Raw genomic sequence first — 25,483 nt, forward strand, 5'->3', positions numbered from 1 at the left:
CAGAAGTGCTTTACTCAAAGTTTACCCAAATAAACAGTTTTAAGGTGAGAGTAGATGTGTGTAGATTAACATCCAGCACCCGTTTGACTTAAAAAGAAAATGTTTTGTTTTAATAATTACAGTTTTTTTTACTTGGCATAGCTTTAAAAGTCTCGCCACCCAGCAAGACGATCTGCTGAATTAGAAGAAAACACAGCGACACCCATGTTCCTTACTAGTGTCACATAATGTGCCTGTAATCTGGTGCCTTATGTATAAAAATAGACCAGCAATAAATGACGTTTATTGATAGTGTGCCTTATAATCTGAAGCGGAGATAGTACGCTGCTTTGTTATGCAGTGATTGAAAGCAGCCCTAACGTCATCCCAACGTTTCCCTGACTGCACGAAAATGCAGAAGTGAAATCTGAACAAAAAACGTCATTAGAACATACAGTATGTGGAGGTTGTTAGGTCTGAGTCAGGCCATATGAGGCCATTAGAGACATTTCCACTGAAGTGAGAAGGAAATCCTACATCCTCTCACTTCCTGTCATCCTTAAACTCACGTCAGGAGCTGGTGAGCTCAGAGATGACTGCATACACTTCTTCCTGATCGTATTGTAATTCCAGACCACAGAAATCACTGCCAACCAGTACAAGTGGGCGGTCCCGAGCCGAGGTGGGCAGGGCTATGAATACTAATTCACAGGCTGACATAGACACGATGCTTTTCCTGATCGATTCGTTTTGCTTTTCTGAATATTTTTTTTTTACTAGCTGCTGCAGACAATGAGGAAGAGGCTGAGGAAGAGTTTTATCATGTGCAGCATCATAAACAACTCATATACAAGAGAGAGCTACTGTAAAAATATTTTTACGAAGGCCAAGAAAAAGTGGATTTTAGCAGAAGAACACGTAAATGTATCATTTACACAAAAGAGCAGCCTAATAATCAATGCTCTTTCCAACAACAGCAACAATTCAAACACTAAGCTGTGGATTCCTCAGAGATCTGCGGTTATGACGTGTTTCTAACAGATGAACTCAAAAGCCTCTCTCTCACAATGATCTCAGCTGCTTTAAGGAGAGGCTGGAATGGCCACATGTTAATCTGGCCACTGCCGCTGTCCATAAAACGCTGTGCTGGGATCCCGGCCCAGCAGGCCAACAGGCAGCGTGACTGCTGAACTGCCGGGGCCGAGTTTTTTCACGGTGTTGAGAGGAGTGGCAGGCAGGGTGTGGTATGCAGGACTGTCGACCAGCAAAAAAATCATTAAAAATCTGATTTTGCTCTAAATTTAAGGCACATCATTTTTTATTACTGTAAAAAACTACAGTAATCGGTCCTTTAATCAGCATTTAAATGACGTTTTAAAAGGTAAATAAGAGCGTTAGTTTTTCTGGGATTAAAAGCGTGAATTCAGCTGTAACTGGAAATATCTGCACTGCTAAACTGTGCTGGACTGAGGAGCACAGCTTTCAACACGTGCTCACGTTTACAAGCACGTGTCCAACCATGTGGATGATGGAGGCCATGTGGTTACCTCGTGTTTGCTCCTGCCCCCCACCCCTTTAATTATTTTGACAGATTAGTCGACTATTTCTGCCTACTAATCATGATTAATTCATTAATTTTACAGCTCTAAAAAATTAAGAGACCAATTCAGTTGAGGTAAAATTGTTGTTTTATTCTTTAAACTACAGACAACATTTCTCCCAAATACAAAATAAAAAAATATCGTCATTTAGAGCATTTATTTGCAGAAAATGAGAAATGACTGAAATAACAAAAAAAAAAAGATGCAGAGCTTTCAGACCTCAAATAATGCAAAGAAAACAAGTTCATATTCATAAAGTTTTAAGAGTTCAGAAATAATCAATATTTGGTGGAATAACCCTGGTGGTTTTTAATCACATTTTTTTCATGCATCTTGGCATCATGTTCTCCTCCTCCACCAGTCTTACACACTGCTTTTGGATAACTTTATGCTGCTTTACTCCTGGTGTAAAAAATTCAAGCAGTTCAGTTTGGTGGTTTGATGGCTTGTGATCATCCATCTTCCTCTTGATTATTTTTAAGTGGTCTCCTATTTTTTTCAGAGCTGTAAGATTATTTTAATTGAGTAATTGTGTTCAATTGACAAACTGTCTGAGCATCTAAATGTTTAATTACTTTGGTCTCCAAAAATAAATCAATTGAGTTCCTTTGTTTTATTGATTGACTGTCCAAGAAACAACTAATCAGCAAAATGTCTAATTACTCAGATCCCCAGAAATACTGTCTATAGATAAAGAAAAGTAGCTGTGAATTCTATACATTTTACCCAATAATACAGAAATAATACAGAATACTACACAAACTGAGTGAAATTAAACCTCACAGCCTCCTCACACACAGACCTGTCACTATAATTATATTATATTATTAAATAAAAGCCCTGTCTTTAGAAGCCCCCCCCCCCCCCCCCACACACACACACACCTATTCACACCTTTACTTACTTCAACAAAACACTTAAAAAGCTTTAAAAAGGTCTTCACCTTTTGGCCACCCCCCATTTATTTACAGTAAAGGTGAGCAGTAAGTGTTTTATTCAACATTTGAGGCAAACTGTGAGCAAAGAAAACTTTTAGGCTCCTGACAAAAAAAAGAAGCAGTAAAGCTGCAGTAAGTCCTGGACTGGTTGTTTTTGGTAGACGGCCAGTAAAGCTCTCCATGTGTACGATCATACAAAATAAAAGAAAACTTCGTCACACTATTAGAACAGGCCTACTTTAAAATGCATTGATTTGAGCTCATTTTTTTAACAATAAATGTATTGTTTTATTTAAACTGCTAAATTGCAAGGTATATAAATGTTACATGAATATCTAAACTTATACTCTACTCTGTACATTTTTTATATATGTACAGATAATATATATATATATATATTAAATGTTGGTCTAATAAAATGTGGTAAAATGTGTTGTGATACTGATATAACTGTCCATTTTTCTTTTGTAGAATGCCAGTAAAGCTTTTCATAGGCACAGATTAATAGTACATAATATAAGTTATATTATATTAACGCTACAGTAAAGCTGACCTAACTAAATACACAAGATTAAGAGAGTAGAGGACTTTTCAGGAGATTCTTCTGATTCTTCTGTGTTGCCTTTTATTAGTCACAACTTACTGCAGTGGGGTAAAATGTGGGGATATATTGTGTTGTGACATTAATTTGGGTCTCTTTATGTGTATGATAGTACAGAATATAAGTTAAATACTATATTAATGATACTGTAAAGCTGACAGTAGAAATAAAGATGGAGATTTTCTCTTGGGAAATACTTTCTATTTGCTAAAGCTTCTCTGTTATGTCTTTTATCAGTCGTAAGGCGTAATTTAGTGTGGTAAAACGTGGGGAAATGTTGTGTTGAGACATTGATTTAGGTCTTTTCATGGGTATTCTAGTACAGAGTATAAGTTATATTATATTATTCCTACTGTAAATTTGGCCTAAATAAAAATGTAGATTTTCTCTTTGCTAAATCTTCTCTTTTATGTCTTTTATCAGTTGCAAGTGTAATTAAATGTGGTAAAATGTGGTGTTGTGATACTTGTTTAGGTTGATTCATAAGTATTTTAGTACATAACAGACGTTATATTAAATTAACTTTATTCTTTGTTGCCTTTTTTCAGTCGCAACTTAATAAAGTGTAGTAAAATGTTGGAAAATGTTGGAAAATGTTGTGACATTGATTTAGGTGTCTTCATAGGTATTCTAGTACAGAGTATAAGTTATATTATATATTAATGCTACCGTAAAGTTGGCCTGAATAAAGATGGAGATGGGGATCTTCTCTTGGGAAATACTTTCTCTTTGCTAAATCTTCTCTTTTATGTCTTTTATCAGACACAAGCGTATTAAAATGAGGTGAAATGTGTTTAAACACTTCTATTATACTAAAATAAACTAAAACAAACAGAGAAAACTGTTCAATTCACATATTTAAGTGGCTGAAAGCCACAGTTTTAAGTCTTCTGCTCTGTGGGTCAGTGTAACCTGATCCTGCCTGAGTTCATTTTTCTCAGCCCCTCTCTCTCTCTTTGTTCCAGCAGCTCAGCTGAAAAACCCTCCAGCAAACTTCTGGAAACTAAAGAAAAAGGAGCAAAGTACGTAGAACAATGACATTTTCTAAAAGGACACAGAGTAAAAAAGGCATAAACTCACATAATGTTTGCTGGGATTTCTCCTCTTCTGCACATCTTGAACTGTTACATCTTGAACAGTCCTTCGTGGCATGTTGCCTCCTCCTCTCTCTTCTCCTCTCTGAGGAAAGTTCCCAGTAAAAAGGACTGAACTGGGGGAAGGAAAGGCTCAGAGCTGACTGGGAGCTGCTGGGTTAATGTGTGGCATCTGTTTTAGGCTGGAGAAGAGCTTGAGAAGAGCTGGAGAAGAGCTGAAGAAGAGCAGAAGAGCTGGAGAATGGCTGCTGGAATAGTCCACGTAGTCCAGTTTCCTGCAGGAGAAGCTCTCTGCTGTTCCCCTGTTTACTGCTGCTGCTGCTGCCAGCCTGCCTTTACCCACCTGTTTTCAGGAAGGCCCCGCCCACAAGTGCTGCTATTGGCTGGAAATCTCACCTCCACTGCTATGATTCTACGATTCTGCTGTCTTTTCCCCACCTATTTTCCGTTAAACCCCGCCTATCAGAGAGTCAATTGGCTGAAAACACACCTCCACTGCTGTGAGCTATGATTCAGCTGTCTTTTGGCTCTGTCTTTTTCCACCTATTTTTCGTTAAACCCCGCCCACCCGAGAGTCAATTGGCTGGAAATCTCATACCTAAAGATGTGATTAGCTATTCTGTAAAATAATTCACTCTTAGCCAATCCCAGCGAAGAAGGGAGGGTGTTGCCTGAAAACGGGTGAGAGGAAAAATAAGAATGGCTGCAGCCGCTCCCATCAGAAATCTCCAATCTCACCTTCACTGCTGTGATTCAGCTTTCTTTTCACACCCATTTTCATTTAAACCCCGCCCACCTAAGAAACAATTGGCTGATAATCTAATACCGAATGCTGTGATTAGCTAGTCTGCAAAGGAATTGACTCTTAGCCAATCCCAGCAAAGGAGGGAGGGGCTTGCCTGAAAACAGGTGAGAATAAAAATACGAATGGCTGAAGCCGCTCCCAGCAGGGTTGCCAGGTTCGCGCAGGTTTTCCCTTTAAATTGGGCTTGTTTGAAAATCCAGAGACGGCGGGGTGCGATTTTTTTTGTTAAAAATGACCGCGACCACCAAAAAAAAAAAAAGGACTAATTATGTTACTATTAAATGTTATAAAAAAACCTAATAAAATCAATAATGTTTTTTTTTTGTTAAAAATGTGCGTTTTTATGTTAAAAGTTACCGCGGACCACAAAAAAAAAAAAAACAGTGCTTTTTTTTGCTAATTATGTTACTATAAAATGTTCTTGACTCGAAGATAAAACTGTTATAAAATAATTAATAAAAACACAAATGTTTTTTTTGATAAAAAGGTGCGTTTTATGTTAAAAATGACGACAAAAAAAAAACCAAAAAAGTAAGTCCTTTTTTTTGCTAATTATGTTACTATTAAATATTCTTGACTCGAATATAAAACTGTTATGAAAGAACTAATAAAAACACAAATGTTTTTTTTTGTTTAAAAGGTGCGTTTTTTTATATGACGACAAAAAAAACTCCAAAAAAGTCAGTTCTTTTTTTTTTGCTAATTATATATATATATATATATATATATATATATATATATATATATATATTTTTTTTTTATTTATTTATTTATTTTTGTTAAAAGGTGCGCTTTTTTGTTAAAAATTACTGCAGCCAACAAATAAAGTAAAAAAACCCGTTTCTAATACCAAGTTAATTTAACTGTTTAAACGCTGCTGCTGCTGCTGCTGCTGCTGCTGCTGCTGCTGTTGCTAAAGGTGGCACAATATGGTTTTAACTTTAGAAGAAGTGATTTATTCATAATATCGCTGTTGCAATGCTGAGCATGAGGATCTGAAACCAGTTAGTGCGGAAACAAAAATAGATTGGGAAACATGTTTTCACAGAACTATAAACCACTGCATAGAGAAGGTCCAGCAAAATCTGCACACAATAAACCCCAATTAGTAGAACTTAGAACTCAGAATTAAGTAAATAAATTTATATTTATATTTATATTTATATATGTAAGCTGCTAGCTGTTCATGCTATAGCATTTTCTGTATTGCAACAGAATTATGCTTTCAGTATTTGGCATATAACTAATATTTTTCTGCTAAAAGATTATAATCAGATGTTTCAGTGGACACCAGTTTCTGAGTTTGTTCCTGGAAGACTTGGCCACCCTCCTCCTCCTCCACAGTGTTTTCCTCAGACCACAGTCCTGCCAGACAAAGCTCTTCACCACATCCTTCAGCTTTAATCAGTCACACATGTATTTTACTGCACGCATTACAAGCTACATAAAATATATATCCACTCTAAATATCTATATCTACATACACACTTTAACATATTTACATTGTGCAGAATATATAGACTGGTATGGATGAAAGTGTTGGCACCCTAAAAATATTACAGAAAATTAATGATTATTTAATTTATGTATATTGGAACCACACAAAAAAAGTTCCAAAAAATCACAGGCTGTCCTGCAGGCTCAGGGTGCATCAATGTCAGCCCGACAGCCCCACATAAATGTAATGAACAAATGCCAGATTCACATGATGTCAAAAAATAAAAAAAATGAATTGAGATTTTAGAATGACATCAAAGATATAAAATCGTATGTCTTGTAAAATATGTGTCTTGTTATTACAGATTCTTGATGTGAAAAACAACATTGTGTGGATTTGGCCCCATAAACTTACAACACACAAAAACCACACAAAAACACAAAAAGAAAGCGTTTTTTATAATTGTATAATTTAGTGCTGCCACCCTGTGGTACTGGATAAATATTGCATTAATATATTTAAGAATGTGCATCACATAAAACATTTACAAACCAGGAAAAAGTTAAAGGTGCCAAAAATAAATTTCATACTGTATAATAAATCAAGGAAATCCCCATTCCGCTGACTGTAAATCAAAATGGAAAAAACTTGAGGAACTTTTGGAAAACCTAACATCAACAGCTGTTATTTTTAAATATAGTTCTGGAAAAAAAATAAGCGAGCGCTTAAAAATGATGAGTTTCTCTGATTTTACCAAATTGAAATCCTCTGGAATATAATCAAGAGAAAGATGGATGATCACAAACCATCAAACCACCAAACTGAACTGCTTGATTTTTTGCACCAGGAGTAAAGCAGCATAAAGTTATCCAAAAGCAGTGTGTAAGACTGGTGGAGGAGGAGAACATGATGCCAAGATGAAACATGACAACTGTGATTAAAACCACCAGGATTATTCCACTAAATATTGATTATTTCTGAACTCGTAAAACTTTATGAATATGAACTTGTTGTTTTCTTTGCATTATTTGAGGTCTGAAAGCTCTGCATCTTTTTTGTTATTTCAGTCATTTCTCATTTTCTGTAAATAAATGCTCTAAATGAGAATATTTTTATTTGTAATTTGGGAGAAATGTTGTCTGTAGTTTATAGAATAAAACAACAATGTTCATTTTACTCAAACATAAACCTATAAATAGCACCTTATATACGGCTTGTATTCCCTTTCGCAGAAATATATAACACACGAATAGGATAGTGTGTTACATTAAATTTTCTGTATTTAAATCATGAGAAATCGGACAGATTTTGTATTTTTTCTGTTATGATCCACAAGGGGGCGAGATTACACCTTCAAACTCTAAAGTGTGTTTATTGATTGTAGAGTTGGTGTTTTGATTATTACCATATACACTGTGCATTTTTTCAGACATTAAGACAATAAAAACACAAAACAATCTGATATTACACACAAATTACAATATATCACATGTATTTGTGCAGCTTCGACATATATTGGTTTTAAAAAGTAGAATTAAAGATTTAAACTCCTTTCTGCACTAAAACAACACTGAGGTACCAGACTGCAGCAGGTCAGGTTTGGTGTGTGTGTTTAAGAGGTGCGTTCAGTTTTACTGTGTGTGTGTGTGTGTGTGTGTGTGTGTGTGTGTGTGTGTGTGTGTGTGTGTGTGTGTGTGTGTGTGTGTGTGTGTGTGTTTTGTGTGTTTAGACTAATAGTAGCACAGTTTGAGAGATTAAACAGGGATAAAACTGTGGTTTCCCAGCTTTTACAGGCCGAACAAACCTGAGTTTCCCAAATATTAAACACAAATCAGAAAATTAAATCAATTAATTAAACAACCATTAAAACAGATTAATTATTAAAGACCATTTAACACACTTGAATCTAAGCCTAAACTATATATTTATATATGTTGGATGTAAGTTACATATAGTAGTGCACACACATACTTACATAGTTACTAATTATGTGTAATTACCACTGAAAAGACAGAGGACTTTATATATATGTATATATATATATATTCAGAAAATAGATTTAAAAATAAGGTTGTGTCAGCAGTACGCTTTTAATAAAAAAAAAACAGAGGGCACAGATTTTATTATATATTTTATTAAAATTTAAAACATTTTCCTTTATTGGACATTTTTATTATATCCTTTTGCAGTTAAAATTGTAGAAAATTAAGTTTTTAACCCTAAAAATATACAGCATTCACTCTTTATACATACTGATAAAAAAAAAATAGACATAAAAACTAGACAAACATAACGAAACTTAAGATTTGGAGGACATGAACTGTTTGATTTGTATTCAGGAAAATATTGATTTTAAAATAAAGTTTAGGAAAAAGCTAATTTTATGATTTTAATCATTATATTTTGACTTCAGCAGATTTACTTAATTTTTTAAAAATATATTTTCTATTACGATTACAATTATGCTTTTTCGTAATGTTCCTTATCAAACATGAAAGCTTTTTATGTTGACATTTTATGATATTCTATATAAAATATAAATACATTTAATTCTAAAGTGTTTTCTGTTCTAAGTTCTAAAAATATGTTTTAACTTTTGCATTTTGTACTTAAAAACCCATTTATTTAAACAAATAAACAGTAAATAAAGGCTTCTAACGTGAGGTAAGAAGTTGTCCCCCATCCTTAACCCTAAAGCAGTTTTAGGCAAATGTGCTGCTGAGTGTTAAAGCCCTCATTGGCTGAAAGCAGAGTCAGATTCCGCTGCAGAAGAAAGTTTATCAGATTGGAAATCAGGGAGGGAACTGAAGAGCAGCAGCAGTTCAATGCAGAAATGCAGGGCTTGATGAGCTTCTGAGTCTCACTTCAGGATTTGGACGTTTTAACATCAAACAAGACAAAGGAAGAGAGAGAAGAAGAGAGAGAAGAAGGAGAAAAAAGGATAAAATTCCATTTAAAAGGAGAAAATTCTATTTAAAAGGAGAATTCAATTTAAGGTGAGCATTAAAATGTATTAAAATTGTGAAAGCAATGATATGGTGGTGTAACACTGCAATATTAATAGTATTTGCATTTTAATTGGTCATTTTTATCAGTAATATTGAGCAGTATGTTTTTTTTTCAACTTTTAATGGAAGTCAACGTAAAAAAAATGAGTCATATCTATTCATCCATTTACCCAGCTGGCATTTCAATGTTGAATCAATGTAGATGTTATGGTTGAATCAACGTCATACGTTCAACCTTTAATAAACCACAGCTCACTAAAATTAAAAAATCCTATAGTTAACACAGTTTTAACAATAAAACTTACATCACTGCAGTAAATCTGAGTATAAAAAATGTTTATACCCACCACTACCAATCTGATTACTGCATATCTGATCTGAAAAACACTTAAAACTAATAGTAAAACTATTAAAACATGAACATGGTGTTAAATTAAAAAGCAGTTACTGCAAATAGAATTAAAACATTTTTCCATCCTCCATTTTTAAAAAACATACAGTAATGAAATGTTAAATACTGATTCAAAAGGCAAAAGTTTGAGGACATTATGTTGATTCAACGTTAAAATTGTAACATTTGCACAAATAATATTTAACATTAAATGTTGATTCAACATTGTTTCAACGTTAAAACAACAACAGACATTACTGTAATCATGTTTTAACCACATTTTTTAACGTCGAAGGTTGGTTGTGTGCCAGCTGGATTGATTCCACTGAAAGTTAGGAGAGTTTTTGCTTAAAAGTATGTAATTATGTAAAATTACTATTTTAAAAGTAACAGATTTTGCATGACAGTAACAATTTATTAACTTACATAAATGGACGTTTATTGTAGTGTAATTTAAATTACATTACAATATTAACGAATGTCATAAGAGGTATGAGTTGTATTGTTATATACTGTTTTATGCCGTTTGAGTATAACTATGTGTTTTTCAAACATTGTAGAAGGACAGATCTTGTCTAAAATTCACCATTTTTCTTTTGTAAATGTAAAAATTAGTTAATTAAAAGTTAAAATATTGGATATAATAAAGCAGACAGAAATGCTGAGAAGTCTGGGAGGTCATATCTTTTCAAATTGCGTGTAGAATAATAAGTACAAGTATAAATATTGTCTTAATTCCTCCTTAATTTCTTCTAATTTAAAGGGAAAGTTTAAAGTATATCATCACTGTCACTCAAAATCTCTTAAACTGCAGCTTTACCCTTTCAGACCTGAATTATGTTCCAGTGATGAAAGATAAAAATTATTTGTATTTTTAATTTTCATTAAATATTTTTAATTGCTGTGTAATCTTTGGTTTAACGTTATTATTTTTATTTTATGTAACTTTTTATAACGTCTTTTTTTATTTGACAAATCCCAAATCCATATGTAGTAAAACTAACTCGTAGTAACTATAGTGTAGTGGGCAGGGCTAAGCTGCTGTTTGATTGGCTGATAAAATTCACTTCTGTTGGACAACAGACCTCAATCTGTGTTAAATGCAAGAAAACACAAGAAATAAGAAAAAAACAGATGCTGTTTATTGTAATGAATCAGAGACTGAAAGGGTTAACAAGCAAACACATGTCTGAGTGAGTGGCAAACAGCTGAACTGATAACAAAAAAATGATATAAAAATAAATAGGATTACATTTAGAAACACTACAATAAACGTCCAATTAATTTGTGTAAATTAATGAATTGTTGCTGTCATGCAAAAACTGTTATTTTTAAAAAATAAAGTAATTTTATGAACTTTTAAGCAAAACCCTCATAACTTGCCGTGGAATCAATTATATATTAGTAATTTTATATATAAGATGTGTAAAATTAAATTTTGAACATTTTTATTAGCCCATTTGTCATCACCAAATGTTGGACAAAGTTAATAAAAAACATCCATCACATTATTTAATGGTTGAGCAATTAATTGAATTAGGTAAAAAAAAAAAAAAGCCAAAATAGGATGATTTAAACAGGGGTATGCTTTTTTATTTATTTTTTTATTTTTTTGAGGACAGTTACGGTATTCTCAGACTAACATCTCATCATCATCATCATCATGTTTTTTATTTTTATTATTATATATTTTTTTCAGATCCATCATGCCAAGGTCATTTCTGGTGAAAAGTAAAAAGTGCAGTTCACACAGTGTGAACCGGTTCATCGAAAGTGACCCGAGCGACACACAACACTTCACAAGTAGGTACAATATACAATAAAATAATAATAAAAGAAAATGCATATTAAATGATTTAATAATCCATAAGTGCATTTATTTAACATAAATTTCACATCAACTCATTCCTGGAAGGGTGCTGCTCATTTTCTCTTTATATAATATTGAGTGGTGAACTGGGGTCAACTTATAATAATAACAAATATTAATTGCATCTAGATTTTTTTTTTTTCTGTTTTCCACTGTTTATTTTTTTTAACATTATGGACCTGTATATTCAGTCCACATTTCATAATCCCTATCTCCTTATAGGGACGTTTTTTTCCCCCTTGATCCCGTGTGAGGAGCGGTGTGTTTATTTATTTATTTTTTATTGGGTTTACCTGCTTTGAGATCAACTGTTCTGCAATTGGGTTCAACAACCCTCTGGGCTGGAGAGCTACTAGTCTGTAGCACTCCATCTACATCCCATTACACTTCATTTTACAAATCAGATTTTTATTTGTGGTCCACCACAAACAAATAACAGTGAAAATTAGGAATCCAAACTTTTCACTAATTTTTCTCTTTTGAACTCCACAGTTTCAGCTCCTTTACCTGTCCCACCAGAGGCCAAGGAGCCGCACTCTCCAGGGAGCCTGCAGTTAGACCCCCTCGCTGAGCCGTCCCACACAGACCCGTACGCCTACATTAAAGATGAAGATGAGCCTGAGTGTCCGATCCGAGTGTCTCGCCCCGAGCCGACGGTCACAGCCAGTCGACCTTTCTACATATCCGGTAAGAGATCTCTGACGCCATCTTGGAAGTAAACTCTCTCATTTTTAAAGTAGAGGACTCCACCCTTCACCCAGCTCAAATTTGAAAAAGGCTAAAAAATAGGAGGAGTAGTCTGGGAGGAGCATTGGGTGATGTATGGGTTTAGAAGAAAGAGCTGATTGGGCTGAGCAGTGTGCCTCTGATAGCAGTGAGACGCAGATGGTTGGACGTCAGTTGGGGGGACGGTATTATTGGTACTATTGATAGACTGATCTGCATATTGTCATGTGTCTGTGTACCAAAATACACAAAAACATCATCCTCGACTATAGCACAGTTATATAACCTGAGAGTATATATAATGCAGTAGCAGAAATTACCACAATAAAAATATTTAAAAAAATAATTTTAAAAAATGTAAGGAAAACTGGAACAGGTATGTTTCACAACTTTAAAACACATTTTAGCGATTAATATAAAAATGTTTAAAAAATAAGTACAGATTTGTATTTAAAAGAGTACAAAGCTTCTTGCTGGGGCTGTACCTTATTTTGGGGTACAAAAAAGTACCTTTCAGTGAAAGTCCTTTTTTGTACCCATGTTTTTTGTGCCAGTAAAGATTATAAAGATTATAAACATTATCATAATCTGATTATAGCTCAAAAACTTGATGATCATTAATGTGCAATTAAAATATATATATTATGTATCAGTACAGTGATACAGAATACTGAATGTACCTTTTGTCTGGTTAAATGGTACAAATCTGTATTTATTGCTGTTTGGAATGACTTTGTACTTCAGAGGGAACATCTGACCCGATAAAGACCAATATTATACCTTTGAGGGTTCAATTATGAAGAAAATACATTTAAGTACAAAAAATTACATATATTGTACCTCTTTTTTTAGAGCCTCACACACAAAGCAGGGCTGTAACTTGCTCTTACAGCCTACAATACTGAGGCCAATCCTGAGGCCAGACGAGCACAACTTACAGTATAGACTGTTAATAACCAGAAAGGGAAAATGAAAAAACATCCTGGGGGGAATGACTACACAGTGATGGTGAGTCAGAGGGGGGGAGACATTCCCAGACAGCAAACAGAATTTGCAGAATTTGCTGGTACGAGATTTACTCAAGAAACCAAACCCTGAAAGTAAGTCTAAAGTCGCTAAACAGTCAGTGGCCAATTAAATAAGGTGTATATTAAGCAATGACAGAATGTACAGTCAAAAATGTAGATAAACACAGTCTTTTCTTCATTCTCTTTGTTTATTTCCTCCCCCAGAACCTCAGATGGCAGAATATCCTCCCTACTATAAGCCGGCGTACGGGTGGGACCCTCTACCCTCTCCCTATGACTTCAGTCAGATGAGCTTCCACCCCTCCCTCCTCCAGCACGCTAATACCCTGTATGGATCCCACCTGAAGCAGAGCCCAGAACACACACAACCCCTGGACTGCAGCACCCACTACTCCCCCACCTCCAACACCTACCACTGCATCACCTGCGACAAGGTGAGCAAAGGGTTAAAAATTTAACATTAGAGATACAGAAAAAGCTCAGTTTCATGATGTTTAATTAAATGTATTATACAATGATGCCTGATCTTCTACACTGTGAGCCCGGATAAGTTGAATTTATTATAAGAAATATGAGGAAACCAGTTGCCTTAAAAAAGTAAGTAATGTGTAATGAAAACTTAAGGTAGCATAACTCAGAACATCAAGTTATTACAACTAAAGGGGAAGTTGATTTATTTGTAAGGTAGCCCAGGGGGAATCAATACACACTGATGGTGAGTGTCTGTCAGAAACTGTTGGACACGCCCAGTATGCAAATATATTGTGACAGAAGCCAATGGAAAACAAGCTGCCAATGGCAACAGACTAAACTCAGTTATTATAAGTTGGTTCATCTCAAAGGTCTCAGTTTGAATAGTACAGTATATATGTGCCCACAAATTCAGTTCAACTAACTCAAAACAGTTGAGTATTGTTTAGAAATCTCCAATTTTATGTAAAACAAGCTTAAATCATTTGAGTTCAAACAACGTATGGGTTTACAGTGTGGTCCATTCTGTCAATTCCAGGTGTTCTCCACTCCTCACGGGCTGGAGGTCCACGTGAGACGTTCCCACAGCGGAACGCGACCCTTTGGTTGCAGCATTTGCAGAAAAACGTTCGGACACGCAGTGAGCTTAGAGCAACACATGAACGTCCACTCACAGGTATGCAGCAAATGACCTATAGGAATCTTTTGGACTCTTTTTGAGTTAAGAGTTTAAATAACAGTCTTCTGGGACACAACTGATCTTTTAACCCTTTTTCTACAAGTTAAAACAGAACTTTTAATAGAGTTGAAACATTTATCAGCCATACAGACTATGAAGAAACACATAAGGAATCATGTAGTTGCTTAAAAGTGTTAAAACAAACCTAAATTACGATATATGAAGCATTTAGATGCTCTTATCTGAGGAGCTGTTTTAACTTGTGGTTTCTGAGGCTGGTAACTCTGATGAACTTATCCTGTACAACAGAGGAAACTCCCGCTCTTCCTTTCCTGGGGCAGCCCTGATGAGTGCCAGTTTCATCATCATAACAGTTTTGAAACTAGCACTTATCAGGGCTGGCCCAGGAAAGGAAGAGCAAGAGTTTCCTCTGTTGTAACAGTTTTTAAGAATACGTTCTTCTTGAAATGTTTCAGATTGACTGACCATTTTAAAATAGTTATTTTTTTACTTAGTTGAGCAGTTCTTGCAATAATTAAGCATAATTTATGATCTTTGCAGTGACTGCACTTAAGGACATTACTCAAATATTCACTATTCACTGTATACCTGTAACTCTACCTCTTCACTACTTTACTTTAACTGATGCTCTCAAACACTTTATTAAGAGACAAGGAATTCAAGTAATTAACTCTTGATGAGTTCAGCACAGCTGTTAACTGAAAGCCTGAATTCCAGGTGACTCTACCTCATAAAGCTGACTGAGAAAATCCAGCAGAGATGCGCAAAACTGATCATCTAAACAAGATGTGCTACTTTAAAGAATGTAAAATGTATGAAACATATTCTGGTTTGTTTAAAGCTTTTTTGGATTGCTTAAGTAGGTACTATTAATCTACAATTAAAAAAAAGGTAAAAAAAACACTGAATTTAAGATGTATTTCGGAGGGGCACTGAGTGATGTATGGGTTTAGAGGCGTGGCAGAACAGAGAGCTGATTGGGCTGAGCAGTTTGGCTCTGATAGTGATGTATGGGTGATGTATGGGTTTAGAGAGAGCTGATTGGGCTGAGCAGTTTGGCTCTGATAGTGGTAAGATGGTATTTTATTTGCTCACCTTTAAAAATTCTACAGGTGTGGAATAATTTACATTTAGTGACTTTTAGTTTAGTAAACTTTATTAACCAATCACTTCCCTGCTGAATGGTCGAGATGACACAATCAGGGGTTCCACTTTAAAATAAGACTACCTTTATAAAGGGTTTATAAATAGTTTACAATTAGTTTATTAATGGTTAATAATTAGGTTGTAAATGCCTTAAAAGTCATTAATAATCAGTTATAACACATACGTAGAAAGGGCAACAATGACCTGTTGTTTGCCAAATAGTGAACTATATTACACAGCCTTCTATACTGTTGCCCTTTCTACGTACAGTATGTGTTATAACTGATTATTAATGATTTTTAAGGCATTAAAAACCTAATTAGTTACCATTAATAAACTAATTGTAAACCATTTATAAACCCTGTATAAAGGTAGTCTTATTTTGAAGTGGTACCCAATCAGGTTGACTTTAATCAGTAATCAGTACACTTTCTTTATTATGTTAAATGTTTGATCATAAATAAAAGGGATTAATTGATTGGTTATTTGTGTATTTGTTAATAAAGGAGAGGAGTTTCGAGTGTAAGATGTGCGGGAAGACATTCAAGCGCTCGTCGACCCTCTCCACACACCTGCTCATCCACTCCGACACCCGCCCGTACCCCTGCCAGTACTGCGGCAAGAGGTTCCACCAGAAGTCCGACATGAAGAAACACACCTACATCCACACAGGTGAGAGAACGGCTTCCTCCACCCGATCCTGGAGAGCTGTGGCCGTGTTTCCAAGAGCCGTATAGCTGCAGATAAATCAAGAAAAGAAAATTAAGCAAATGCGCAGATGCTTTGCATATCTGGTTTTCCTGCTCGGCTGAGAATACGCTGGGAACGCTTCCTCCACGGCTCTGCAGCAGCAGCAGCTCGAACGCTTCCAACGAAACAAATCGACAAATCTGGAGAACATGCAAATATTAGCTTGGTGTCGATTTTTAAAGCAGATTTTTAAAAAAATCTCGTTTGGACCTGTAGAGAGAGTAGAGCTGGAACTGCTGAAAAGATCTGGAAATTATTGTGATCATAGTTTTTTTGGGCCAAACCTATAAAAATTTAAACAGAATTGGAACAAAACATTTTATGTGCAACAATTTTAGAAATGTATTTAAAATAAGACATTTTTTTTGGAACAAAATACAAGAACTGCAGGTGAATCTTAAAAGTTAAAGTGTCCTGGCTGAAAAAAACAAGCAATTAAACTTGTTTTAGTCAACAATTTACAATATTTAAGTTGATTAAAGCTATGTAATTTTCTTGTTCCTATAAGGAGGAGTTGCTTTAGGTTGAACTGATTATGTATTTTTAATTGTTCTTAATTGTTTTTAATTTGTTCAGTCTAGAATGAAATTCTTCATTTTTCTAAACTATGAACATTTCATTGTGTTTTATAACTGTGCAATTAAAAACTATAAACACTTAATTGTCCTTCATAAACATACAATTTCTGAAAGTACATGCTTAGATTTACTTTCTAATTATCCAATTTGTAGCACATACATTTAAATCTTTTTGCTTCAAATACATAGAATTTAAAACAAATTTATAGGCATTAAATAAATACTTATTTTAAAAAAATTATAACTGTATACACTTAAATTATACCTGTTTTATATAACACCTAAATATATAAAATAAACATGCTAGTCTGTAAGTATGTTTAAAGTAAAATAGTTTCATTTTTGTAAAGCAAAATTGAGGTTTTCAGACATTTTTATAGGCTTCAAATGCCATATACACATAAATCTGTTATATATCTGTTGTATATATATATATATATTGGTATTAGTTATTTGTATTTAAAATTAATATATACCTAATGATACTTTTGTGGTATAATAATGAGAAAGGCGGAGTCAACAAAGAACTACTTAACACTCGTTTGTACCATTGGAAAATAGGCCAGTTTTTGGGTGTAAAAACAGGCGTAAAAAATGGCATTCGTAAAATTACATCATTTTTAACGTTTTTCGTAAAAAGCTTGGGAAATACGCCCCAGTATCTTATGTTTTTATAATCTTCACAGGCATATTTTGCTACAATCTATACATTCTGTTTTACTGACTGTTTTAATGTTATTTTTGATGTTTTGATGTTAAACAGGTGAGAAACCACACAAATGCCAGGTGTGCGGAAAAGCGTTCAGCCAGAGCTCCAACCTCATCACCCACAGCCGCAAACACACGGGGTTCAAACCTTTCGGCTGTGAGATCTGCTCCAAGGGCTTCCAGAGGAAGGTGGACCTCAGGAGACACCACGAGAGCCAGCATACTCTAAAGTGATTGGTTCAGATCGGAGGGAGGATTGATGAACTGTCTTTAACAAGTGCTTCTTCTTCTGGGTGACGACCCAAAGCATGGGATGAAGTGACCATACATTTCTACAGGAAGATAATGCATCTGAACAGGAAGCTAATGCGTGCAAACCATAGACTGTACAGGTGTTGGACAATGAAACTGAAACACCTGGTTTTAGAGCACAATAATTGATTGTGGTGACGGACAGTTCTGGTGGAAACAGGAGAGTTGAGGTGCACATTGAATTCTGCGTGATTTGATCAGCCGTGGTTTTATGTTTTTTGGATACAATCCGGGTCAGCACCCGAACATCCCTTTCAGACAGCTTCCTCTTACAGCGTCCACAGTTAATCCTGTTGGATGTGGTTGGTCCTTCTTGGTGGTATGCTGGCTGACATTGCCCTGGATACCGTGGCTCTTGATGCATCACAAAGACTTGCTGTCTTGGTCACAGATGCTCCAGCAAGACGTGCACCAACAATTTGTCCTCTTTTGAACTCTGGTATGTCACCCATAATGTTATAGTGTGCATTATAGCAATATTTAGAGCAGAACTGTGCTCTTACCCTGCTAATTGAACCTTCACACTCTTACTGCCCTTGCTGGTGCAATGTGCAATTAATGAAGATTGAACACCAGGCTGCTCCAATTTGGCCATGAAACCTAAAATCCCACACTAAAATGATGACAGGTGTTTCAGTTTCATTGTTCAACCCCTGTATGTTATTTTATGCGATTGGTATTTTGAATATGTTGAATATTTTGAATATGGTTTTATTTGGGCAAAAAAAAAATAGTGTCTTGGCCTCACCAGAACACGGCTCCATATAATGGCACCATTATAGACGAGTCCTGTCCCAGCAGTTTAGCAGAAGGTCAGGGCACGGTTGTACCGTTGGCGTTATCTGACGAACGAGCAATTTATCATCATCCCCACGTCATCCCTGCTGAGTGCATGCAAAGCAAATTGCCGAAGCGATGTATAAGCAAGCGGCATACGTTCCTGAATCCTTCCTGCTGCACTGTGAAGGAATAGTTAGATCATCTGGACCATAATCACCAATATCACAGCTGTATATGGTTCAAAATCTGATATTTCAATTAAAACTACAAGAATTTTTGTATTTTTTTAGGTTTGCCTCATTTAAAAAGGAGATTTCGCTATTATAAATGTTATTTAAGCCATGAATTGTAAATTAATTCAGTTGTATACTATTTATGGAATTTCATATGATGAGTTTTGTTCTATATTATCTCTAAATAAACATTAACTTAAAAAAAAAAAACTAAGACTCCCAGTGTCTTAAATAATTGTAATGCTGAATATTAAAGCATTAAATGTAAGAGCATAAGAAACTTCTCCTAATCTATGAAACATGGTGGTGGTAGTATTGTGGGTTTGGGCCTGTTTTGCTTCAACAGTGCCAGTATGGCTTTTGTCTTCAATAATTAAACAATGAATTGTGAATTATTCTATCAGAGATTCATTCTAAAGGAAAATGTCAGAACATCGGTTTATGAACTGAATCTCAGGAGAGGGTGGGTCATGCAGCAGGACAATGACCCTAAGTGCACAAGTCATTATACCATAGAATGATTAAAGAAGAATGAAGTTAATGTTTTGGAAACGGGGTCAAGTCAAAGTTCTTGAAAGACCTTAATTCAATGGAAATGTTATGGGCGGAGCTGAAGTGAGTGGTTAATGGGAGGAAACCACATGAACCACCAACATCCCAGAGCTGAAGCTCTTCTGTACGAAGGAATGGGCTACAATTTACTTAAACTAAAATACAATTACTGGAAATATTACATTTTAATATTAAATTAATATTAAACACTGACTGCAAACCTTCATATATTTTTTCTGTTGACAAATATGTAACAATAAATAATTTTCCTCAATAGATAAATGATTCATTTTTGTAACTGTGTTAACTGTAACTATTTATTATAATATATTTAATGAGCATTACAACTGTATCACTATAATACACCAGGTATATTAGAAATGCACTAAAAATGTATGTAAAATATGCTTATATTAGAGTTCAGATTCGCTTCTTGTTCCTGTCGTTTGTAAGTAGCACATTTCTAGTATACTTCATTGGGTATAAAATATATTTTAATATACTGTATTACAGTGTTATTGTGTTATAAATTTACTTTAGATTTTTTAAAATTAGTAATAGTAGTAATTTAATTTAATTACTGTAATAGTTTTTTTTAACACACTGTGCTAAAAATGTACAAAAGTATATTTGGAAATAAGTATTGTAGAAGTATTTTAAATTACAATAAACTAAAAAGTGTACTTCATAGTAATCTATTTATTTTTTTAAAATACACTATTTGATGAAAGCATAATATTAATGTGCTTTTAATATATTTTAAGTGAGTTCATAAAAATACATTAAAAGTTATTTATTTAGTATATTTACAGCATACTTAGGCATTTCTGAATATGTTTAAAGTACAATAAAGTATATATATATATATTTTTTTAACTGATCAGTTTTTGTCATATATCATATATATATAATTTAGATATTGTTCGTTAAATATTTTCTAACAAGGTTGTAAAGTCACTTTTGGTTGAATTTAACTAATAAGAAATAAGAAATAAGATAAATATATATTTATATTTTTGTAATTAACTGTAATTCTGCAAATGTTGTTCTAAATCACTATAGAGTGGGCTTTGATTCATATCAGAAAAAAATGTCCCTCAATATTAAACCAGCTCCTACTCCTTTGTGGGAGGTGCTATCTTGTGAGTAAGTGAGTTATTCAGTGAATGGAAGGATGAATGTGTTAAATTGATAAATAAAAAGCAATCAGAGTGAAGGAGGAGAGCAGGATGCGTGTAACTGTATGTAAATGAATAAATGCTCTCTCAGTTTCTCAGTTTAACCTAAAGGTCTGGAGTGAAACCTGAGCCGGCTCTGGAGCGGGTGCCTGGCCGTGTTTGTTTTTCGCGTGTCCGCCCTGTAGAGGATCCGGATGCACAGTTCCCGTTGGCTCTGCGGTCTCTCCTGCTCGGTTTGTGCCTGAGGCAGGGCGAAATCTCTGTGCGATAGAGTTTCATTCAAATGTGTACCTGGAACTCTGCATGCAAATCTCCTGTCAAGCGGGTTTGTAAACTTCAAGGGACGCACGGCCTTCGTGGAGAAACCTGGAGCAGCTTCCAAAAAAAGTTCCTTACAGAGAAATCTCATATAAAATATACACAACTCTGACCACTTCAGTTTCTGAATCAGTTTCTCTGATTTTGCTATTTATAGGTTTATATTTGAGTAAAATGAACATTGCTGTTTTATTCTATAAACTACAGACAACATTGCTCCCAAATTCCTAATAAAAATATTGTTATTTAGAGCATTTATTTGCAGAAAATTGGAAATGATTGAAATAACAAAAAAGATGCACATTTAATCTGTTTTTAATCACAGTTTTCATGCATCTTAGTCTTGATCTTGGTTCTCCTCCACCAGTCTTACACACTGCTTTTGGATAACTTTATGCTGCTTTACTCCTGCTGCAAAAATTCAAGCAGTTCAGTTTGGTGGTTTGATGGTTTGTGATCATCCATCTTCCTCTTGATTATATTCCAGAGGTTTTTAATTTGGTAAAATCAAAGAAACTCAAAAGAGCTGTATGATAATTTATAACTCAAATATTGTTTTCATTAGTTATACAGCTTTTAAATAGAGTTTTAAAATAATATTTGGGCCTAAAATGCATTCAAATCAAATGTATTCCATTATTTATGATGGAAGCATGCATGGAAGGATACAGGGTGCTGTGAGACAAAATAGTCCCCATAGAGCATGCATATGGTTTGATATAGCACAATCCTAACTAAGATATTAAAAAATACAAGAATTGTATTAGATTTGTAAAAGGACTAATAATAATGAACTCCAAATATCTCCATATATCCAGGATTAAAGTAGAATAAATGATACAGAACAGATATAATCTCTAGTCTCTAGTAAATATATAATGGGAAATGAGAACAGTGTGAATTTTATTTTTTATGTTTTGCTAAAAACAGTAAAAAAGTAGAACCCTGATGTGATAATTAGGGGTGTGTGATAGGGAACAATATTTCAGGGTATAATATCATTTACAATATTCAAAAATGTTGGTGATATTATTGCGTACGATACGATATGACACGCCCCTGTTGATGTTAGATAGAAGTTGAATTTTCACGCTGCAGCTTTAACGCCCGTCTGCCCTGTTGGCCTCCAGATTTACATGTGTTGGGTATTTTAGTGTTGTCACTGCAAACAAACCGAGTGTGTAGTGGGTGGAGGTTTGGGTGGAGGTTTGGGTGGAGGGGGGGGGGGGGGTGTATAGGTCGGGGGAGGGTGATCTGTGTTGTAGTTCTGTGTATAAGAGTGTCACAGTGTTTTCACAAGGCTTAAACTCTACTGTTAGAGACACTGCAGTGAGAGATTTGCAGACACTCCCATCTCTCCCATTAATCCAGTCTCAACTACTTTGACAAGCAAATTCCTAATGATACGGCGCATCACACACCAGCTCCCCCAAACAAAAGAGACAGTTAGGAAAATCCCACAGCAGCTCGATCTGCCCTGTTTTAGTCCCGTCGTTTCCTGATCTTTATTTGGACTGTTATTTATAACAATACCAATGAAATCAAGATCTCTCCTAACTTGATTTATAACAATGTAATGCTTGTTTTACTTCAAATGTACAGTATGTGTTTAGCATTGAAACATTTTTCATTGTAAAAATGTTGTCGGATCCAAAAACACTGTTTTGTGAGCAGTATAACAGTGTGAACAGTTTAACCAGTGGGAACAGTATAACAGTGTAAAAGTGTAACAGTTTGAACAATGTAACATTGTTACAGTTTGAGCAGTGTAACAGTTTAAACAGTGTAACAGTGTGTGCAGTGTAACAGTGTAAGCAGTGTAATAGTGTAATAGTGTAACAGTATGAGCAGTGTAACAGTGTAAGCAGTGTAAGCAGTGTAACAGTGTAATAGTGTAACAGTGTGAGCAGTGTAATAGTGTAACAGTGTGAGCAGTGTGAGCAGTGTGAGCAGTTTAACAGTGTAATAGTGTAACAGTGTGAGCAGTGTGAGCAGTTTAACAGTGTAATAGTGTAACAGTGTGAGCAGTGTAATAGTGTAACAGTGTGAGCAGTGTGAGCAGTGTAATAGTGTAACAGTGTGAGCAGTGTGAGCAGTGTGAGCAGTTTAACAGTGTAATAGTGTAACAGTGTGAGCAGTGTGAGCAGTGTAATAGTGTAACAGTGTGAGCAGTATGAGCAGTGTGAGCAGTGAAGGGTTTGAGTTGTGTAACAGTGTGAGCAGTGTGAGCAGTGTAACAGTGTAATAGTGTTATAGCTTAACAGTGTAATAGTGTGAGCAGTGAAGAGTTTGAGTTGTGTAACAGTGTAATAGTGTGAGCAGTGTGAGCAGTGTAATAGTTTAACAGTGTAATAGTGTAACAGTGTGAGCAGTGTGAACAGTGTAATAGTGTAACAGTGTAACAGTGTGAGCAGTGTGAGCAGTGTGAGTAGTGTAACAGTGTAATAGTGTAACAGTGTAACAGTGTGAGCAGTGTAATAGTGTAACAGTGTAATAGTGTAACAGTGTGAGCAGTGTGAGTAGTGTAACAGTGTAATAGTGTAACAGTGTGAGCAGTGTGAGTAGTGTAACAGTGTAATAGTGTAACAGTGTGAACAGTGTAACAGTGTGAACAGTGTAATAGTGTAACAGTATAACAGTGTGAGCAGTGTAATAGTGTAACAGTGTAATAGTGTAACAGTGTAATAGTGTAACAGTGTAACAGTGTGAGCAGTGTAATAGTGTAACAGTGTAATAGTGTAACAGTGTAATAGTGTAACAGTGTAATAGTGTAACAGTGTAACAGTGTGAGCAGTGTAATAGTGTAACAGTGTAATAGTGTAACAGTGTGAGCAGTGTGAGTAGTGTAACAGTGTAATAGTGTAACAGTGTGAGCAGTGTGAGTAGTGTAACAGTGTAATAGTGTAACAGTGTGAACAGTGTAACAGTGTGAACAGTGTAATAGTGTAACAGTGTAACAGTGTAACAGTGTGAGCAGTGTAATAGTGTAACAGTGTAACAGTGTGAACAGTGTAACAGTGTGTAACAGTGTGAGCAGTGTGAGCAGTGTGAACAGTGTAACAGTGTGAACAGTGTAATAGTGTAACAGTGTAACAGTGTGAGCAGTGTAATAGTGTAACAGTGTAACAGTGTGAACAGTGTAACAGTGTGTAACAGTGTGAGCAGTGTGAGCAGGGGATTGGAGAAATCAGTGTTTAGACGCAGGTGGAAAGCGACGCTGGCTTTCTTCTGGCAGAGTGGGTAAACAAAATCTGTGGTGCCCATGCAAATGAGTGTTTATACATCACCCTGGCACCAGGGTCTGCAGACAGACAGTTAGGTCTGTATCCTGGTTTGAGGACGCAGGTGAAATCAGAATCCCGCACAGGCAGCCAATCAGGAAGAGGAGAGGGTGACGGGCAGGGCTGGAGCAAACAGGATTTGAGTGATGAGTCAGTGGGGCGGAGTCAAATCTGGCCCGGGGGCACGGCGGGGAAATAAAGGGCCTAACAGCCTTAACCTGTACTGTACTTCCTCCTACATGTGAGTGTGTGTGTGTGTGTGTGTGTGTGTGTGTGTGTGTGTGTGTGTGTGTGAGTGTGTGTGTTTTCTTACAAAGGTTTCATTGGTTTGTCATTAGGCAGAGGGGGGGATTATACAGCCAGACTGGAACATATCTCAGGGGAATGAAATACATATATAAACAGTGGTGTATAGTTACACTGTATAATATACTTTATATACAGCTCTGGAAAAAGTTAAGAGACCACTCTGATTTTGCTATGTATAGGTTTATGTTTGAGTAAAATGAACATTGTTGTTTTATTCTATAAACTACAGACAACATTTCTCCCAAATTCCCAATAAAAATATTCTCATTTAGAGCATTTATTTACAGAAAATGAGAAATGACTGAAATAACAAAAAAGATGCAGAGCTTTCAGACCTCAAATAATGCAAAAGAAAACAAGTTCATATTCATAAAGTTTTAAGAGTTCAGAAATCAATATTTGGTGGAATAACCCTGATTTTTAATCACAGTTGTTTTCATGCATCTTGGCATCATGTTCTCCTCCACCAGTCTTACACACTGCTTTTGGAGAACTTTATGCCAAAACTTTACAGTCCTGGTGCAATCTGATTACTGAAATGGACATACTAATGTGTTAGATTTCTCATAATTGGAAAACTGGACAGATTACCGAGTAACCCGTTACTAAGTGAAAAAATAAATGTTAAAGTGATCAAAATACGATTTTTTTAACCTCAAAATCAGTTATACTCAATTATCAATTATAC

General features: G+C 35.2%; 2 protein-coding genes across 3 annotated transcripts in view; one reads left to right on the forward strand and one right to left on the reverse strand.

The window, feature by feature from the left end:
* sh3pxd2b (SH3 and PX domains 2B) overlaps positions 1-4,528 on the reverse strand; it is a 56,595-nt gene extending 52,067 nt beyond the window's left edge. For both annotated transcript variants that reach the window (XM_022676622.2, XM_022676621.2), the window contains exon 1: positions 4,200-4,528. In XM_022676622.2, the coding sequence (XP_022532343.2) occupies positions 4,200-4,271 (72 nt within the window). In that variant the 5' untranslated portion in view covers positions 4,272-4,528. The remainder of the gene's footprint in view (positions 1-4,199) is intronic.
* A 4,664-nt stretch (positions 4,529-9,192) lies between these two features.
* gfi1b (growth factor independent 1B transcription repressor) lies at positions 9,193-19,941 on the forward strand. The gene is made up of 7 exons (XM_022676623.2): positions 9,193-9,452; positions 11,555-11,658; positions 12,218-12,412; positions 13,684-13,913; positions 14,489-14,626; positions 16,303-16,468; positions 17,888-19,941. Exons 2-7 carry the CDS (start codon positions 11,562-11,564, stop codon positions 18,064-18,066), a joined length of 1,005 nt encoding a protein of 334 aa, XP_022532344.2. The 5' UTR covers positions 9,193-9,452; positions 11,555-11,561; the 3' UTR covers positions 18,067-19,941.
* Positions 19,942-25,483: the final 5,542 nt, after the last annotated feature.

This window comes from Astyanax mexicanus, chromosome 17, assembly GCF_023375975.1.
Source record: "Astyanax mexicanus isolate ESR-SI-001 chromosome 17, AstMex3_surface, whole genome shotgun sequence".
NCBI lineage: Eukaryota > Metazoa > Chordata > Actinopteri > Characiformes > Acestrorhamphidae > Astyanax > Astyanax mexicanus.